At 42.6% G+C, this 21,079-nt stretch overlaps 1 protein-coding gene across 30 annotated transcripts in view; it reads right to left on the bottom strand.

Annotated features, from left to right (window-relative positions):
- PICALM (phosphatidylinositol binding clathrin assembly protein) overlaps window positions 1-21,079 on the bottom strand; it is a 120,234-nt gene that overhangs the window by 39,745 nt on the left and 59,410 nt on the right. For 22 of the 30 annotated variants that reach the window (XM_038387686.2, XM_038387687.2, XM_043504117.1 and 19 more), the window contains 3 exons: window positions 17,386-17,509; window positions 16,909-17,045; window positions 8,728-8,828 (listed from right to left, as the gene is read on the bottom strand). In XM_038387686.2, the coding sequence (XP_038243614.1) occupies window positions 8,728-8,828; window positions 16,909-17,045; window positions 17,386-17,509 (362 nt within the window). Of the gene's footprint in view, window positions 1-1,507; window positions 1,634-6,805; window positions 6,826-8,727; window positions 8,829-16,908; window positions 17,046-17,385; window positions 17,510-21,079 lie in introns of those variants that run through there. The other 8 variants (XR_006277568.1, XR_005290672.2, XR_006277567.1 and 5 more) reach the window with 3 other exon arrangements.

Genomic DNA, 21,079 nt, shown 5'->3' on the forward strand with positions numbered 1-21,079 from the left:
GTTATTATAAAATGGCAACAGGAAATCCTGTGCTCATGTGTCTTACTCACAATTTAGGCTTTAATATCAAAATCTTGTAATCATTGTCTGCAATGGATGCTAATACAAGAAAATTTGAGCTCTGGCACAAACAGATTAAAACAGTGTAAATGAAATTAGATTTTCATTTGCCATCCTGCCCTTTCAAGTTTTGTCCTCTCTTGGTTGTATTTCCTTCCCTTGTAATCAACAGAAAATAGAACACTTAAGACAAACTATGGTTAACTCCAAGTTTATGGAAGTTTCAGCATACATCTTCTGCCTTTTGATTTCTGAAGCTTAAGGTACATATTGGCACTTGGCAAAAAGAATGCACACAAATCAGTCTGTCAACTAAAACACTAGATTGCAAATACTTCGTTTTTTCAATTATGTACCGAATATTTGATTAAATAACTCAGACAAATACAGGAGAAGGTTTAAGAGAACACTAAAGAAAGCTTTAAAAATTTTGATCCGTTTATGTTGCTTTAAAGGTATTGGCCATTGAGCTCTTAGTACTTTATGTGCACAATGAATAGGCTACTTAACCCATTGGAACAGTGTCTGTTCCCTGAACACCAAGTTTCAGATTGCATTAGTATTGTTTGTCCCACCTGGATGTTGATTAACACTGTCAAAACGCTAATAAAAAGCTACAAACCTCCTGCCCATTTTTTTCAACACTCAGATCTTAATTTTTGAAAATTTTAGATTCTACCCACTCTGTCCCACCTTGATTCCAGTTAATGTATTTCCAATTTTGTCTAGCTCTCAGTGTGACTTACTGTACTTACACTTCTGATATAAGAAATGCAACTTCATCAGAATGAAGTACATTGGGTTCATTTAGGCCCTTACATACTCAGTGTAAGAAACATGACAGAGAAGCATGCTCTCTTGCAAGCAGCAATTTTCAGTTCTTAAAACCATGTTCCACCCTTGGACGTGCACAAACCCCATTTATTTCAATTGGAGCCCTGCTTGCACAGTGAAGACAGAATCCGGCCTGTATTGTAGCCAAGACTTTTTTTTTCCGCCCCCAAACAGTCATTTTCCATTTTGCAGGCCAGTTTCTCTTTGCAAATAAATGCACTATAAGTATTTCAGAAGCAGCAGAGGACAAAACAAACCTTCAGCTTTTTCAGTGGCTTCTATCATGTTATTAAAAAAAAAAAAAACTCTTAAGTGACTCAACATGTTCCTGCTCTTGAATAGCTGGTCAACTTCTAATCCCCCTAGCTCTGAACAGTTTAGAAAACTAGAATCTCAAGACACTACCAAAATATTAATGCCCTTGTAGCTGGCTGTACATCCATCTGCACATCCTTAATGGATTAGTGAATAAAATGCTTAGACATGCCTAACTGATGGAGCTCAAGCCCCACTGTAAGCCAAGTTATACCTGGTTCATTACCCTTTATTACCATATATACCCTTAAACTATCATATTCTCTAGGTACAAACATTACCAACATTAGAGATTTACCTAAGGGAGGGATGCTGTGCAGTGGTTAGAGCACAGGACTGGAAATAGTTCAGGTTCCAATCTTGCCTCTGCCATTGACTTGCTGTATGATCTCAGGCAAGTCACTTAACTGCTCAGTTTCCCCATCTGTAAAATGGGGAAGAGGAAGTTACTCACCTTGTGCAGTAACAATGGTTCTTTGAGATGTACCCCCTATGGGTGCTCCACTGTAGGCGAGTCTGCGCCCCTCTGCCTCTGATTGGAGATTTTAGGTAGCAGTGTCCATTCAGCCTGCACATGCGCTCTCCCTCCCTCCTGCTCTGCCACAGGACTATCTAGCACTGAGCGGATGAACTGCCTTCAGCTTCTTCTCTACCGCAGAGCCCCTTTGTTGAGAACTCCAAAGCAGAGGGGAGGAGGGCGGGTTGTGGACCACACATAGGGACCCATCTCGAAGAACCATCGTTACTGCACAAGGTGAGTAACTTTTCTTCTTCAAGTAGTGTCCCTATGGGTCATTGTCTTAATTTATGCACAATATACCTCAGGTGGGATGTAACCAGGATTCACCACCACTCCACTGTAGGTGACTTCACAGCTGAATCATATATGGGGGGGCTGGGGCTTCAGAGTAGAGTCTATTATTGATGATAATACTGTGGAGCCAAAGATGATGACAGAAGTCTTGAATAATCACAGTGTTCCGCGAAAGTATGGCCATAGGCCCATTTACAGCTGTGCAGATATCGGAAATGGCAACACCTTTAACCAATGTGACTGAGGTGGAAATGGATCTCATGGAGTGTGAGAATATTCCTGATGGAGGCAACAAGTAACGGGCACGATAACAACAGTTAATGCAGTTCAAGACGCATTTGGAGAGCCATTGAACTGATATTGCAGAGACCTTGGATCTATCCACAATGGAGAGGAAGAGTTCAGGAGATTTCCTAAAGCACTTTGTCCTATCCAAATAAAATGCTACAGCTCTCCTAACATAAAGCATATGTAGTACCGCCTCCCTGTTGCTGCAGTGTAGTTTTGGGGAAAAAAGGTAGGGAGGTGGATGAGTTCATGAGGTTCATGTGGAAGCATGAGACCACCTTGTGCAGGAACTCAGAGTGCCTTTATCTTTAAAGAAGACCGTGAAGGGTGGGTGTATCATCAATGCTGCTATTTCCCCTATTTGTCATGCTGAGGTGATGGTCTTCACTGACGCGTGTAGAAGAGAGCCAGTTGCCCACAGGTTCAAAGGGTAGTCTAGTTAAGGTCTTCAGAACTAGACTGAGGTACCATATTGGAGTGGGGCATCTGGTATGTGGAAAGAGGTTTCCCATGCCCTTGAGGAATGTGTGTGTTCTTGGATGGGTGAATACAGAATATACATCTCCCTGCTCCAGAGACGGAATAGCAGCTTTAGCGTGATCATTTTGAATCTCTGCACCTTCACATATCTGTTTAGTACTCTTAGACCTAATACGGGTCTCCAACTTCCTTTTTTCTTTGGGATTAGGAAATATTTTGAATAAATATTCAATACTCTGGGGTGAACAGAGACTTGTTCTATGGTCCCTAGGCATGGCAGGTGATTCGATGAAGTGAGCTGTAGCTCATGAAAGCTTATGCTCAAATAAATTTGTTAGTCTCTAAGGTGCCACAAGTACTCCTTTTCTGTTTTCTCCTGACCTAACAGTCTCTTATGAGAAAGGTCTCTGAAGAGGGACAGGGAGCGAGGTGAAGTGGATTGAATAACCCTTTGAAATGATCAAGACGCATCTGTCTGAAGTGATGTTTTCCCAATTCCGGAGGAAGAGAGCTATGCGACATCTGAAGGGATGTGGAAGTCTGTGTGTATTGCAGCTGTTGTGAAGAGTGGTTGCTCGGGGTCTCAACCAAGGCATCAAAACTGGTTTTTTAGGTTGAGGGCTGAAATGTTGAGGATTGGGAGGCTGACTGTTTCCCATTTTGCATTTGAGGTCTCTTGCACTGTGGCTCGTAGTATTGCTGAGGTGGGTGGGATCTGTAAGATGCTTGTGAACTTAATTTTCTTTTCTGTCCCAGTGTGCAGATTCCTATAGAGTGCAGCATGGCTCTGGAATTCTTTCAAGTGTCAAGTGATGTGTCAGTCTGATCAGCAAAGAGCCTGAAGCCTTTGAAAGAGACTTCCTCAGTCATTGTCTGTACTTCCTTTGGCAGCCATCAGAGGTGAAACCATGAAGCCCGCCTCATTAACACTGCTATCAAAACTGGGTGGGCCACAGTATCCATAGCATCCAGTGTCGTCTGTAGCACTGTTCTTGCTACCAGCTAGCAATCATGGATGATGGCTTTGAACTGTTCTCACAGTGCTTCTTGCAAGTGGTCAATAAAGATTCCGAGTTTCCCATAATTCATGTGGTCAGACTTTGCCATTAAGGCTTGGTAGTTTGAAATCCTGAATTGCAGAGATGCTGAGGAGTATGCCTTCCTTCCAAACAAGTCTAGCCTTTTCCAGTCTCTATTGTACAGGGTTTCTTTAGCATGTTGTTGCTTTCCTTGCAAATTATCGGCATCTACAACAATAGAATTAGGCTGAGGGGTGTGTGTGTGTGTGTAAAAATAAATAAAAGTCTGCCTTTTTGGGGGGCACACAATACTTCTTGTCTGCCCTTTTACATGTCAGCACAATAAAGGCTAGTGTCTGCCAGATAATCTAGGAAGGATCTAAAAGCACCTCGTTGACTGGGAAGGCAATCCTTGAAGAGGAGAAGATATGAAATATGTCCAGCAATTTGTGGTGGGTGTCCTTCACCTCTTAAAAAAAACCTTGATATCACTGGACAGTCATGGCAGAGAGGGAATCACATCCTCAGCTGGTGAGGAGGAACTATTTGTCGGTGGTGTAGTCTCCTCTTGTAGCCTGGCCTCCTGCTACTCAAAAGTTTCCTCCGGCAGTTCTGGAATTCTAAATACAGAGGTAGCAAGAGACTGTCTAGTAGACTCTCTGTGGGAGATGCTAGATGCCTGAGAAGTATGGTGCCTTTGGGCTGCCCATGGGTCCCAGTATGGCCACTAGGATGGAGGAAAAGGCATGAGTAGCAGCACCCAGAGGTGCCCATACCAGGAGGATTGGGGATCGGAGTGTGCATGGGAGGGTCCTGATTGTAGTAATGATGGGGCATGGTGTGAGGCCAGAGTGTTGTTTTGGTCACTGTCCAACTCCTCACTGGAATAGGGTGGGACTGACAGGAAAGCTGGAGGCGAATGCCCCCAGAGCCACTGGTCATTCTGGGGAGCAGGACATGCTCAGAACCAGAGCCCCGATACTGAGTAACAGGAACTCCTGGCATCTCCACGATCATGATGTCCCTAGAAAAGTGAAATTCCTGCAATACTGTTGTTGCAAACTACCGTCAGATGTTGCTGGTGCTGACTTGTCAGTACCGACGATCTTTTATAAGAGGCACAGTTCGATGAAGATTGCTTTGAGGTGGTTGGTGTCAAGGATTTCTTCATTAGTACCGATTTTGCAGAGGCAGCAGGGTCTCTGCTGTTATCTTTGGCAGACGGTGCTACCACTTCAGAGCCTATGCCCTTCAGGTCTTAAGGCATTATGGCAGAACTCGTATCCAAAGGTCCCGTGTCTTCTGGGTACCGTGTTTTGGAGCCACTGGTGCCAAGGTGACCGATGGCATTGGGGATCTCCTCTGGTTGGTCAGGAGCTCAGCTTGAGGGCTTGCAGCCCTCTTTTTGGAGGCTCTGAAAGGGGAGTCAGACAATTTTCTCTGTGGTTCTCCCTCCCTAGAATTTGAAGGCTCTGGGAATGATCTTCACCGGGATTTGGCACAGGGGTTGGATGTGAATTTAAGAGCAACCTCCATGAGGAGGCATTTCAACTTTAACTCCCAGTTCTTTCAGGATCTAGCCTTCAATTTCTGGCAGAAGGTGCACTTCTGCAGAATGTGAGCCTTTCCAAGACACTGGACACAGCAGTGTCTGTCCGTAACCAGTACTGCCTCTCTACAGGAGAGGCACCATTTAAACTTGGTGGAGCTGGGCATTCCCCTTCAGGGGGCAATGCCCAAACTGAGGGGGGGGGAGAACAGGGAGAAAGAAAAAAACTTTTTTGTTGGGTTTTGGAAAAGTAAAAATGGAAGCCCTAGATATGCTACAAAAACTCTAAGAAGCAATAAAATTAAAACCTATCAACTATAATGAAACATGAGGTAAGTAAACCAGATTGCTACTCACTATCTCAGGGAAGGAGCAGCTGAGAAGGAACTGAGGGCGGTTTGCCCACACAGCGCTAGATAGGCTCAAGGAAGAGCAAGTGGAAGGGAGAGCAGGTACGTGGGCCAAACGGACACTGCTACCTAAAATCTCCTATCAGAGGTGCAGACACACTTACAGTGGAGCACCCACAGGGACACTACTCGAAGAAGAAAATACTTCTTACCTACCTGACATAAGTGTTGAGGGTTAATGTTTGTAATGCTGCTTAAATATTTGGATGAAATGCAATGCAACAAAAACAAAAAGAATTTTCAGGCCCATAATCCAAAACAATTTAGCACCAGCCAATCCTGAAACCTTTTGTAGCTATTGATATATCTCTACAAGTATTTTAAAAGGTGTTCACACCTATGCAGATAGAACAGTCTGGAATAGCTATTATTAGGTGCTCTTACTAGAAGAGAAATTTAGGCTGAATTTCAGGAATGCTAAAATACCGAGTTATTAGGATGTGTTTTTTGTGAGGAAGTGGTATTAATCCCTTTTGCCTGTGACATTTAAAGTTGGACTACTCCAAGTACTAGAAAGTTATACAAGATCTAAGGAGACCAGTAAGAGCAGCTAATAGTTGTTTTCTATTTCTAAATTCTCACTCATCCTAGGCATGCAATTTCAATATAGCTTGACAGGCCCTCCACTGGCTCTCTTTCTGAGGAAGGTGCTTTGCTCAGTAGTATTTTGTATTAAAGGAAATACAGATTAATTATCCTATTTTTGAAACCACCACCATCACCACCACAGCACCTGGTGAAGCACTGGAGAATGAAGCAAAACTTTTAGAAGTCCTTGTGAAAGCCTGAAATATTAAAACTTAAATAAGGCACAAAATCTATTTAGTAGTAGAACCACCATGCATTACCTGAAATTGTGTGCAAAGCTTTCCTACACGCAAATGTTAATGGTCAAGGTTATACAGAATGTGCACACATACATGCCCACAGGGAATAGCAGGTAACATGCACACAATATGTGTTTTAGAAAGTTTACTCTTGCTGGTAGAAAAATTAGCTGAAGCAGGCTGAAGCTCACAAAATGAAGAATGAGAGAAGATGTTGAGTGATCTCATCCTGTTAAAGAAAAACCAGGAAACAACACTGATGCCTATATTTTCATTAATCCAAATGTATTTAAGTAAAGTATTCTAATGCCTGGTTTGAAACCAAGTTCTTTTCTCAAATCCAAATGGGAGTTTAGCACTCAGGGCTCATTTGGAAAGGTAACGTGTGTATTTATCAGATCATTTTATGTCTACAAAATCTGGAATTGAAATGTCACCTCAGTTAGCTCACCATTTTATTAAATCCAACATATTTATGTAAAGAAATAAAAAAAAATACCCCTTCCTTGAAGCTTCTAGTGCTCTACTGATACCCACAATTACAACAGTGAGTTTATATATTAATTACATGTTTCAACATTATCCGCAAAATCCTAGAACACTCTTAAGTAATAGGAAAAGAAACATGAAAGACTGGGGCAAGCCAAGAAATATTTAAATATGCTAATACCAGGTTGCTAAACATCTGAGGTCTGAATACTCTTGAAGGAAAATAGTTTAATCTGTTTAATTGCCTTTTAGAATGTTGTTGGCTACCCATAAGAAAAGCCAAATTTTATATACACAGGATTACAACCTAATCTGCACCAGAAAAGACCTCTAATGGGTCATCTAGATTACCCCATGCAACGTGATAGGAAAATTTCACTATTTTTAAATCAAACCTTAGAGAGATCAGTCAATTCTAATCTTCATTAGCTTCAGTCAAAGTGGTTCAACAGAGTCCCATTCAGTTTTTTCTATTTCCTAACTATTCTAGGAGGGTGGTGAAGCACTGGAATGGGTTACCTAGGGAGGTGGTGGAATCTCCTTCCTTAGAAATTTTTAAGGTCAGGTTTGACAAAGCCCTGGCTGGGATGGTTTAGTTGGGGTTGGTCCTGCTTTGAGCAGAGGATTGGACTAGATGACCTCCTGAAGTCTCTTCCAACCCTAATCTTCTAAGATTCTATGATTTAGTTAAACATTTTGTTAATATTCACCCAAAATTCTCTGCTGCACTCTTAAGCCTTTGTGGTTTGTATTTCTCGCCTATCTGCATCTTTGTTTTATGTGGTTATAGGCCACCCTGTCTACTTTCAGCCTTCTCTCTCTAAAAAAGCTTTTCTCAGGGATATTAGTTTCAAATAATTTTATTGCTCTTTTCTACACTATTTCAAATTCGTCTATTTTTAAATTTTGTGCTCAAAACCAAATGTGTCTCATATTGGGATGTTTGGCACCAAGAAAGTGGTTGACAACTAGTTGGAAGATTCCTTCCAGCTGTGGATGAAGTAGTTTTGCAATATCTGGATTGCTGGATGCACTGAACATGAAAGTATTACAGTACTGATTCATACATTTTGTCATACTAAATTACTTTACCAATAACTCCCTTTCATCCTAAAGCACTTTATAAAACCCCCAAACCATTCAGTATGATCTGCATCCCTCTAGTTCAGCAGTTCTCAAACTGAGTCGTGACCTCATTTTAATGGGGCCACCAGGGCTGGCGTTAGACTTGCTGGGACCTGGGGCTGAAGCAGAAGCCTGAGCCCCACTGCCCAGGGCCAGGAGCTTCAGCCCTGGGTGGCAGGGCTGAGGTTACAGACCCCCTGACTGGGGATGAAGCCCTTGGGTTTCCCTGCCCAGGGCTGCATGGCTCAGACAGGCTCAGGCTTTGGTCCCCTCTCCTGGGGTTGTCAGAAGGGGGTCGCATTACAATGAAGTACGAGAACCCCTGCTCTAGTTTGCACCTGTGTTTGTTTGATCCTTCCTTCTCATATAGCGCTTACATTTGTCCTTGCTGAATTCATTTTAAAGATTTCAGAGAGTTTCCCTATTTTAGCAAGGATAGTCTAAACTATGGAGAACATCACTGATGGGAGATTGGCTATATGTCAATTAGAAGCATGATCCAATTTAGAGTTCTTACCTCCCCATGTACCTCCTACTTGTGGCCCAGTGGATATAGGATGTACAGATGGATGAAAGGTTGGCTGCAAATCAAGTAGATCATTTGGCAGCTTTGATGTGCTATAGAGACAAAGGAGGACAACTGTTTGAACTGTATCAAATAGTTTTCAATACAAGACAGCATTTTCAACTATTATGAACAGATTCACTAAACATTAAGGGGACATAACTATAGCAGTTTGTTTTTAATTTGATGGGGAACATCTTTGGATTGTAAACATAGCGAGCGCAATTCTCTGCCATGCTAAAGCCCCTCTGTGCCAATCCATCAGCAGAGAGCAATCATAAACCTGGTGGGAATAATCTACCGATTTCTCACACTCTCTTCAGACCCTGATGTCCAAGTGTGGCCAAAGCATGCCTGCACTTCAATCATGTCCAGCTCACAAAGTGCACTCACAGGGGCTACTGGTAGCAAGTGGCATCTCTAAACTGTGCCAGGAAATCAAATTGACACAGAACTTGTCCCAGACTGGAACTACAAATGGCTCCTCTGTGACCACTCCTCAGCTAAACCATCATTTATTGAGTACAGCGGAGAATTTGGCTCAATGATTATAATGCTGAAACTTTTTTAAAGCTTTTGAAGTTTTTTTAAACACTGGTCACAGCTGTACTGTCCTCAGTGATGCTGATGCATAAGAAAAGGTAAATTTATTTACCTCTCCATTGGAAACAAATCCAAACCCCAAGATGTGTCAAGCCCCAAAACTCATCCAAGAGAAGAGGAAAAATTTCCATAATTAACACATGAAAATGGGGGAGAAGGGCACACAAGTCATTACAGAAGTTGTATTTAAGATGTCATCTATCTTTCGAACAATGGAGAGGAAAAAATATGTTAATGAGTCCTCAAGTTCATAAGATTTTACAGTTATAATAAATTTCTTCAAAACTCTGCGTCCATCCAAGTCCTAATCATATTTTTACATATAGTACATTAAGAGTTAAAGTCTCCTTTAATCACCAGCAATATAGGAGGCAAAATAATAAATACTTTAAACCCAGTGCACAAAATCACTTAAATCCAAGTTATGTTGGCAATACCGTCAAAGTGAAAAGGATAATCTAACTTTTGTACTGGTGCCCATCACTGTAGTATCTGATGACTTCTCAGAGTAAGTATATTAGGACAGCAGGGGTCCATAAATGAAATTCAGGGAAGCTTCTGCTCTAATCCGATCTCTGCTCACAGAATTCTACTTGGGTAAGTTTTTGAAGTGTGAGAGAGAAGAGAAATTCTATTCTTTCTATCTACAGATAACGGGAGTGAAGTGACAAATATAGACAATGCATAACATCTCATAAACCATTGAAATAAATTCCTTTCTATGCTCTTTTGTCTGGATTTCAGTTAAAGTAATATGTATTAAGTATGTGATCAGTCGGAAGAGATTCTTTAGCTGCACCCTAATTTGCGTTTTGAGATGCTTTGTCCCTATGGGTGTTCCATCGTAGGACGTGTGCGCGTCAGCGTGCTCTCGACTGGAGATTGTAAAGCAGCGCCCATGGGCCTGTGCAGAGCAGTTCCTCATGCTCCCACATGAAGTCAAATACCAGAGTGGCCGCCACCACTCAGTTCTTTCTCAAGCCCAAAGTCAGAGACTCTGCAGCAGAGGGGAAGGAGGGCAAGAGGTGGAGTCCATAGGGACAAAATACCTCAAAGAACTCAAGTCACTGTACAGTAAGTAACCTCTCCCTTGAGTTTGTCTCTCTATGGACGCTTCACTGTAGGACACTCCCCAATAATAACTTAACATGAAGGTGGGTGCTAAGGAGGCAGGCGCAAGACAGTTCAGAAGACTGCATCATCAACTGTTTCAGTTCTAGAAGCAGGTAAGACAGCGTAATGCTTGACAAACATATGGATGGAGGACCAAGTTGCAGACCTGCACATATCTGCTACAGAAAGCTTTTCAAAGGGGATATAGACATGGACTAAGTGCTACTGAAGCGTTCTGTCACTCAGAGAGTTGTATTCCAGCAGTCTCATAGCATGTTAAGATGCAACTTGAGACACACTTTACGCAGGTGGAAGGCAAGATGTTTTCCTGACATCTAGTTAGTGTATGTAGGCTAGTTTCCTCCCTGGAGGCAGGAGGCATTGGATAGAATACTGGTAGGTGGGTTTCCTGATTAATATGGTATTCCAATGAGACCGTAGGGAGAAAACCAGGATGGACATGTAGGGTAACTATCTCTGCAGAAGGCAGTGAACGCTGGTTCTGTCATGAGAGCACCAGGTTCTCCCATTCACCTAGTCTAAGTGATGGTTAGAAGGAATGAAGTCAGAGAGGGGGAGGAGAGAGCAGGTAGCCATTGGTTTGAAGGAGGGTTTCCACAGGACATCGAGAACCAAATTTAGATGCCATTGGGGGGCCGGGTTCCAAAAAGGAGGAAATAAGTGGTGAGAGCCTTTAAGAAATCTGGTCATGGGAGGAACTGAGTGGAAGGCTGTGATAGCAGCCAAATGTACTTTGACCGAGTTAACTGATAGACCTTGTCTCTTCAAATCCAACAGGTAGTCTAGGATCTTGGGGAGTGGAGTGTCTGATGGTTGACAGAAGTGAAGAAAGCACCAGGAATGGAAGTGTTTCCAACTCTGAAGGTAAGTTTTGCGAGTAGTAGGTTTCCGGCTAGATAGAACAGGTTTACTCCATGCCTGAGAAAAATCTACAACCCATGCTCACGGATTCAGGGACAAGGGATTGTGGGGGAATCAAGGTCCGTAAGTTCTAAGACAGGAGATCCCTCCTGAGGGGAAGGTGGAGAGGCATTGAGGAGAAGTGAAGGAGGTTCGAGTACCACACTTGTCTCAGCCAGGACTGTGCTATGAGGATAACCCTCACTCATTCCTGTTGCAGTTTGAGCAAGATCTTGAGAATTAGATGTAGAGGCAGGTAAGCATTCTGCAGGGTATGGGGCCATGGTGTTATCAGGACATAACCCAGCAGTATCCTCCTTTGGAGCAGAAAAGGTGACATTTTGTGTTGATTGGGGTAGCACAGGGGCCTTCTTCTAGGAGACCTCAGGTTTGGCAGATGCTGTAGAAGACAATTGCTGAGTTCCCTTTTGTGGTCCTGATGGAAGTTTCTGCTCAGGGAGTCTGCAATCATATTCTGGTGACCTGCCAAATAGACTGCAAGTGTTTTCCATTAAAGTACATGATGGCAACAGTATAACCCCACTGACTGGTAGGGCCATCTTTCCTTGGGGGAAGGGGAGTGATATTTAAATCCTGACCTCTTCTAACAGGATCAGGAGGGATTCCACCTTGTGTTTCATTAGGTCCTGGAAGGCCCTGAAGTCATCAGCATAAAAGAGCAGTGGTGGTATTACCACCAGGGAGGAAGAGGAATTGGCTGATGGGGTTAAGGTTCTCTCAATCTGTGATATCCATTCATCTTGTGTCTCTCAGTACCAAGGGAGCAGACTGTGCTGGAGGATGGTCTGTCAGACAGTAATGTGGTACTGGCAGGTGTTGAGTTTTCTTTTTGGCTGGCACCCTTTAAAACTGCTCGCAAAAGTGTCCCCAGGAGTTCCAGTAAGCCCAATGAGTAGGGAAAATGTCCCCAAGTGTATTTACAACGGCTAGGTCCAGGATGTCTAGTGAGCTCTGAAAAGTCCTCTTCAGTATAAGAGCTTAGAGGAGTATGCTGGTTCAGCATCAAAGCAGAGACCTGTACCGATACTTCAGCCCAGAGGAGGATATCGTTTCTGACTCTGAAGAGGGGGCTACCACCATTGGTGTTAGTACCAAAGGCAGGGGTTCTGGTCCTGGTCAGATGAAGAGGAGTTCAGGCTGCAGATGTCAGAGCAGTATTGGGGAGGGAGGGTCTTGTGGAGTTCCTTAAGAGAAAAAAATACCATCTTCTGGGGAGAAAAATCTAGAATGCTGGAGGACTATGGTAGCCTAATGCAGCTGGTACTAGGGCCTGGAACAGGGATGGCCTCTCTGGTACCATATACAGTGGCACCAGTCTGGGTGCTCTTTAAGGCTCTGAAATGAGGATGACATCACGGCTCATGTAGAAATGCTGTGTGCCTCTTGGTGCTTAAATACGTCAGGAGGTATTGAGGTAGGTACTTCGCGCTTTCTGGTAGACATCTGATCCTGGCTACTTAGGCAGAACTGATGCCTCGGTATCAATTTCAGCAAGGTCTCAGAAATCAAATTTATGGGGCAACCGACCCCTTTTCTTAGATTGCCTGACAGAAAAAAAAAGAAGCCTCTCTTCCAAGTCTGTATCTGTGGAACTGTTGCTGGGGCTTCTACAGTCACCAGAGTGGCCTGACATGTTGAAGCTGATGTATGGGGGGAGAAGGGGAAGCAGACCCCACACTGGAGCTAAGGAGCACTACATCAGGAGGACCTCCAACCTAGCACATCTATCCTTTCAAGACCTGCCTTTGTATCCCATGCAGACCTTGCACTTTGCCAGCACATGGGTGTCTCCAAGACACCAGACACAGCTGGAATGCCTATTGCTATGGGGAAAAGACCTGAGAGAGCTCTGACAAGGCTTATCACTCCTGTGTCTTCAGCATAACCCTGAATGTCAGAGTACTAAAGCAAAGGTTCAGCAAAATAAATGGGGTGGGAACCCCCTTTTTAAAGCACAACTGTGCTGAAATACCAGAGAACCACAAATGAACTAAATAAAAAAAAGAAAGAAGGGAATAATAAGAAACGCACAGTAAGTGAAAAGTAGGAAGCTGTGAAAACAGCAGACACTGAATGCTCTGTTTTAAGCCGCAGGCGGGTGAGAAGGAACTGAATGGTGGCAGGTCCGCACCTCTCTCTAAGCCTTTGTATGGGAATACGAGGGTGCAGGCCTGCAGACACTGCTTTGTAATTTCTGGTCAAGAGCGCACAGGCACACGAGTGTCCTATGGTGGAACATCTACAGCAGGGACATATATTCAAAGAAGAATACAGCATTACTAGACGCTGTCCATCTGGGTCTGAAAAAGTATTACAACCTGTATTACAGCTAGTATACAACGATAAAAGTATACTTAAGTGACACGAAAGCTTATGCTCTAATAAATTTGTTAGTCTCTAAGGTGCCACAAGTACTCCTTTTCTTTTTAAGTGATATAAATGCCCAGATAAACATAACTCTTAGTTTTCGGATAAGATGCTTGTCTTTTGCATTAATTTAACTTCCTATGAACTGGCTCATTTTTATAGTTACTGCCCAACGTTAATGGGATACCGTAAGTTACATCACTATGTTCCCTTCAGCGTACACTGAAATGCAGCATTAGTGGGTCTTGTAGTTCAGCAGGAATAGAACTATATTGCTACTAAGGGTATGTCTTCACTACCCGCTGGATTGGCGGGCAGCAATCGAACCACTGAGGATCAATTTATCCCATCTAGTCTAGACGCGATATATCAACCCCCGAGCGCTCTCCTGTCAACTCCTGTACTCCAGTGCTACGAGAGGAGTAGGCAGAGTCGACGGGGGAGCAGCAGCAGTCGACTCACCACGGTGGAGACACCACGGTAAGTCGATCCAAGTACTTTGACTTCAGCTACGTTATTCACGTAGCTGAAGTTGCATAACTTAGATCAATCCCCCCCAGCGTAGACCAGGGATAAGAGAGACAAAATCTAACTGCCCAAAGATATGCACCATTCCCCATCTGAAGGCAGACGTGCCTTTGGCCATAACTGAAGATATTATTTAGAAAGTTCTTTTGGATCCTTTGTCAGCCTATCAGTACACTGGCACTGACTCTACTGGGATCTACTCTACTACCCGCTCTTAACCAGAAAAAACGGAAATGAGAGAACATTAAGAAAAAAAGGAAGTAAAATCTGACTCGGAAGACTACTACTCAAGGTATGTTCTTGAAATACTTCATCTCAGCAACGAGCGAGAGGGTTAGCAAAACTGTATTCTGTAACATACGGTTTGAAAAAAACCAAAGCAGGCTACAAAAGATTAACACACTTCCTGAACTTTTCACCTGCAAATGTTGTCTATACATAATGTAACTTTTCTGGCTGGTAAAGTAGCTTTGCCAAAGCTTGGGTTTCAGATAACCATTGGTGAGATTAACAAATGTTTTGGATATCCAACAAATAAAACTACATCTGATCATTTTAAATGCTTTGTCCTTTATCAAGGAAGCAACTCAAATGTCATATACTCTTCTGTTTTTACCCTCATGACTTCCGGTTACTAACAACAACTGCTCATTTCTATAATTCTGAATCTGTTATTTCATTCAGATAATTGCTAAACGGTTGGTGTCCTATAAATAATTTCCTATATTTGTTGCCCAGTGGGAAATAAAGCCTACCAGAGTGCAAACAGTTTTTGAAGAACAGCAAAGAGATAAGGGAGGAAATGTGCACGTTCCCCCTGTGAATTCCACAGCAATGGTTAAACATTCTTTGGGTTCAAATCCTGACCAAGTTCCTACATAATATGGCATTATTTTGTATGATTAAGGGCATGTACACACTACAAACTTAAGCTGCCCTATGTTAGGTCGATTTACAGCCACTGTAGTAATTACTGCCATGGTTCATGATCACAATACCCTCCTTCTGTTGGTTGTGCACATCCTCACCAGGAGTGCTTCCACAGACTTCAGAGAGCGAGAATGAGTGCGTGTGTCTGAAAGCCCAGGCTCTCAGCTTCATGTACAGCTCCCCAGTGGGAGCATGGCTGCCAGCCACCCTTGGTTCTTGGATCTTCGCCAGGAATCTGGGCAGCAGCCTGGCTGGGAGCAGGGAGCTCAGGCAGTAATCCAGCTGGGAGTGGGGAGTCGGGACCCTGGGGGGGAAGCCCAACTGGGAGCAGGGAGCCCGGAGCCCCAGGTTGGTTGCGAGTCCGGAGCCCCAGGTGAGGGTGGGGTGCAGCCGGGCTCTAGCTGGAAACCCGTACCCGCCCCAGGGTGACGGCCCAAGCTGCGATCGGCCTTCTTGACAAGAATGACAGCCAACAGCCAATGTAAGTAACCAGCAGTGTCTATACGGACACTGCGTCACACTGAACCCTACACCTCTTGTGAATATTCATGGTAAATAGGACTAATCCCCTGAGATGGGATATTAGATGGATGGGATCTGAGTTACCCAGGAAAGAATTCTCTGAAGTATCTGGCTGGTGAATCTTGCCCATATGCTCAGGGTTTAGCTGATCGCCATATTTGGGGTTGGGAAGGAATTTTCCTCCAGGGAAGATTGGAAAGGCCCTGGAGGTTTTTCGCCTTCCTCTGTAGCATGGGGCATGGGTGACTTGAGGGAGGCTTCTCTGCTCCTTGAAGTCTTTAAACCATGATTTGAGGACTTCAATAGCTCAGACATAGGTGAGGTTTTTTGTAGGAGTGGGTGGGTGAGATTCTGTGGCCTGCGCTGTGCAGGAGGTCGGACTAGATGATAAGAATGGTCCCTTCTGACCTTAGTATCTATGAATCTAGGTGGAGTTATTACAATGATGTAATAGGGCACTTACATCGGCGGGAGCAATGCTGTAGTTTATACACTGACATAATTAGGTTGATGTAAGCTGCTTTATATACATATAACTCTGTGGTGTAAACCAGGCCTAATAGTATTTTTATAAACTAAGCCCAGAACGGAACAGCAGGAACTGTTGGTCTGGGAGTTCAGGAAAAGCATTAAGTAATTCTCTGTGACAGAATTTGCATAGCTTCTTTACCCTAGTGACACTCACCCCCTCTTCATTCAAACCCCTGCCGTCAAATTCTCTTCTGAAACACTCACAAATGGTCACCCGTATCAGTAACCCATTTAAAAAAAATACAGATGAGAGATTAAATTAAGCACCATCCTCTGGACCCATCAGTGAGAATTTATATCTGACCTTTGCCAATCTATTTAGCAAGGTCCTTGAGGGCAGGGGAGTATAAGTGCTGAGCATAACCGACATTTAGATTAAGAATTGCAAGAGTCATTAAACAGCTTATCAAATTAATCTGAAGAGAGAGGAGGAAAAATTATTTCTACATGTCATGCTTATATGAATGGGATGTTCTCACTGAAATAGCTATCAAAAATCACTTATGGATAGATTCTAGCTAAGAGTAAATTTTTGCACATACAATGGCAATGCAGCTGGAGCTAACTAATAACGAAAGCATAACTACTGAAACATACCTGTTTGAAGAGCTAGGGGTGGAAAAAATATCAATGGCTGGGGTGGTCATTATGCTTCCTGCTGCAGTAGACACAGGAGAGGCTGCTGTCGTTAAAGAGGTATGAGGTTTCTTTGCAAGTTCTTTTAGACGTTGTTCCTGTTGGGAAAGTGAGCTGGCATAAGAAATCCAGAAACAAAGTTTGTTTATATGGCTTCTGAAGTAAGTAAAACAAAACTCTAAAGAATTCTCTTTACTTATTTCATACAATAAGATGGCAGTCAAGTATGAATGTCTATTTACATACAGAAAGAAAAGCCAGTACATTTGCAGGATTAAAAGATGTCACATGCCTATTTTAGAAACTGAATAACTGATAAAGGGAAAACCCTGCACAACTATTATGACCTATTATAAGAAACTCCAATGCGATGCCTATGCACAGTACGTGCAATTATAAAAGTGACCTTAAGTTTTCTGTAAACAGGAAAACACCTACCTTTAAAGCTTTTAAACGAGCTTGCTCTTCCTCTAATGCAGCTTGTTTTTCCCTTTCATCCACTTTAGTGAGAGACAGGCCAGTGCTTGCAAGGGAAGAGACTGCATTGGAAAGTGTGGTAGCCCTGATAATTGGACAAGGGGAAAAAAACTGGTTGTTCATATATGTGTCACATGATGGGAACAGCTGATCGAAAACGCTTTGCTTGTTTTTCCTCAGTTCCTTTACAGAATTTGTAATCTTAGCCTGTATGACACACAAATCTGAGATTATATAAACAAGTGTTACTTTAAAAAAATGAAATTACGTTAATAAAATATTGCAGTGCAAAATTTAAGTGCCTATACTGCAAAATAGGAACTTCTAGAAATGGTGCTATCTACTTTCTTGTACATTGGCTCTGTGATCACTCCCCTTAGAAATGCCCCTTCCAAAATGCCTCCTATGAATTCATGTTGAAGATTTTTTCTGTTCCTGTTAATTTATGAAAACTCATCTTAAACAGAGATTTGTACGTTTTGCGGAGGAATAGGAATTTCTGGTAAATTATCTACTATATTAAAATACAGTTAAATTAAGCAAGCTATCTGGCTCAATTATGAGACACTAAATGCACTTGACACAATGCATTACGTTCCCAGGCAAAAAAGAGTTTTCACAGATTCCAAGGCCAAAAAGGACCATTGTGATAATCTAGGGTAACCGCCTGTTTAATACATAGAAGTTCCCCAAAATGATTCCCAGAGCATATTTTAGAAAAACATCCAACCTTGATTTTAAAATTATCAGCAATAAAAAATCCACTATGACCCTTGGTAAACTGTTCCAATAGCCAATTCCTCCCACCATTAAATATGTGCACCTTATTTCCAGTCTGAATTTGTCTAGCTTCAAACTTCCAGCCACTGAACCATGTTTTACCTTTCTCGGATACATTGAAGAGCCCATTATTAAATATCAGTTACCCATGTAGATACTCATATGCTATAATCAAGTCAACCGTAAACCTTCATTTTGTTAAGCTAAATAGATTGAGCTCTCACTAGAAAGCAGGTTTTCTAATTCTTTAATCAATTCTGTGGCTCTTTCAAATTTGTGATCACATTTTAAAAACAATGGGAAAACAAACAACTGTTAAAAAAAAAATTGGTTTGCCAAATCTGCTTTATTTTTAAGTGATAGACCTGTGGTTCTCAAACTGTGCGTCAGGACCCCAAAGTAAGTTGCAACCCCATTTTATGGGCCGAAGCCCAAGGGATTCAGCCCTGGGCAGCAGGGCTCAGGTTACAGGCCCCCTGGCTCGGGTTGAAGCCCTTGGGCTTCGGCTTTGATCCATACCCCGCACAGGGAAGTGGGGCTCAGGCTTTGGCTCCCCCACCAGGGAAAGTGGTAATCAGGTGGACTCAGGCTTTGGTCCCCCGTCTTGGGATCGTATAATAACTTTTGTTGTCAGAAGGGGGTCACAGTGCAATGAAGTTTGAGAACACCTGAGATACACAAAGAAGGTTATTTTAGTCTTAAATACGTCAGTAAAAAATTAACCAGTTAGATTTTATTTTACATTATTGTAATTTTGACAGTACAAGTACAGGAAGAGGATAAAATCACTGAAAACTGGCACTAGCCTACTAAAATTTAGTTTTAAAAGTTACAGTCCTATATTTTAAGGTCAACATGTTACACGAAAGTGAATTTTTTAATTTTGTTTTTCTTAAGTTTTAGTAGCAACACAACAAAGAGCAAACGACTGTCAAGATTTTATTGCTAGGGGCATTCCCAAAGAATCTCCAGTTCCCTAGACTATTTTGCATTTTAACAAATTTACAAGAGCAGTGGGGCCATTCATTGCCACCACCTTTTATGCCATTTAGTGCCTGATCCCACTCATGTATTTCGACTCTTTCAGTATTTTACTGAGAAACAAAAGGACAACTTGAGATACTAAAAGTAGTAATGAAGAGCACGCATGTGTTGAGTATTTTACAAAAATACAAATACTGATTTATAAGAACAATCTAATTAATAGTATGGAAAATGTAAGATTTCCAAGCAGCAAGCAAAGGCACCAAAAGTTACAATGTCTCAAATTGAAGTCTGAAAGTTCTACCATTATGAAGGCTTCTACAATTATGTGAATTGTTCTCAGATCTGTCTACTCTAGTTGCACTACATTTAGGCCTGGTCTACAATACAAAGTTAGGTCGACATAAGCCTACTTGTGTATTTGTCTACGCTTAATTTGTCTCCCACTGATGTAAGTGCCCCATTATGTCAATGTAATAACACCAGCTCCCTGAGTGGCATTAAGTCATGCTTGATGTTCAGATGTCGACACAGCGCAGGTGTAGACATTCCATTACTTATGTCAACCCTAGAAGTCCTCCAGCAGCTATCTCAAAATGTCAAACACTGACTGCTCTGGCCACAATTGTGAACTCCAGGGGTCACATACACCAGCTCCCCGTCAAAACCCCAATAAAACACCTGCAAATTTTTGAAATGCCTTTTCCTGGTTGTACAGGGTGGCAAGCACACCTCTATCCGCTTTCCATTGTTGTGTGAAACTGCCGGCTGAACATCCTGGCTACACACTCCAGATGCACTCCTGCCTAGAGTAGACAGGAGATAATGGATCTCTTGGGCCTATAGGAAGAAGAGGCAGTGCAAGCATAGCTCAGAACAAGCTGCAGAAACACTGACATCAATGAGCAGATTGCTTAGGGGATGCAGGTGAAGAGGTGTGTCATAAATATAAAGGGAAGGGTAAACATTTCTGTATACCATGCTATAAAATCCCTCCTGGCCAGAGGCAAAACCCTTTCACCTGTAAAGGGTTAAGAAGCTCAGGTAACCTCGCTGGCACCTGACCCAAAATGACCAATGAGGGGACAAGATACTTTCAAATCTGGAGAGGGAGGAAGGGAGGGAACAAAGGGTTCTGTCTGTGAGATGCTTTTGCCGGGAACAGATCAGAAATGCAAGCCTTCCAACTCCTGTGAAGTTAGTAAGTAATATAGCTAGAAAATGCATTAGATTTTCTTTTGTTTAATGGCTGGTAAAATAAGCTGTGCTGGAGGGAATGTATATTCCTGTTTTTGTGTCTTTTGGTAACTTAAGGTTTTGCCTAGAGGGATTCTCTATGTTTTGAACCTGATTTTACAGAGGTGATTCTTTTACCTTTTCTTCAATTAAAATTCTTTTAAGAACCTGATTGATTTTTCATTGTTCTTAAGATCCAAGGGTTTCGGTCTGTGTTCACCCGTACCAATTGGTGAGAATTATCAAGCATTCCCCAGGAAAGGAGGTGTAGGGTTTGGGGGTGGGGTGGGGGATATTTTGGGAAAGACATCTCCAAGTGGTCTCTTTTCCTGTTCTTTATTTAAAACACTTGGTGGTGGCAGCATACTGTTCAAGGACAAGGCAAAGTTTGTACCTTGGGAAGTTTTTAACCTAAGCTAGTAAGAATAAGCTTAGGGGGTCTTTCATGCAAGTTCCCACATCTGTACCTAGAGTTCAGAGTGGGGAAGGAACCTTGACATGGCGGCAGAGAGTGAGATCATTTTGAACCAGAAGCACAGCAGGATTTTAAAATGTTTTGTAAAAGGTGATTGCAGCTGTAGATTCTGTCTCTCTGCCTAAGGGACAGAGCAGCAGGCATAACAAAAGGATTTTTCTGTAGGCTGAGAACAGCTAT

Source organism: Dermochelys coriacea, chromosome 1, assembly GCF_009764565.3.
Source record: "Dermochelys coriacea isolate rDerCor1 chromosome 1, rDerCor1.pri.v4, whole genome shotgun sequence".
NCBI classification, from domain to species: Eukaryota; Metazoa; Chordata; order Testudines; family Dermochelyidae; genus Dermochelys; species Dermochelys coriacea.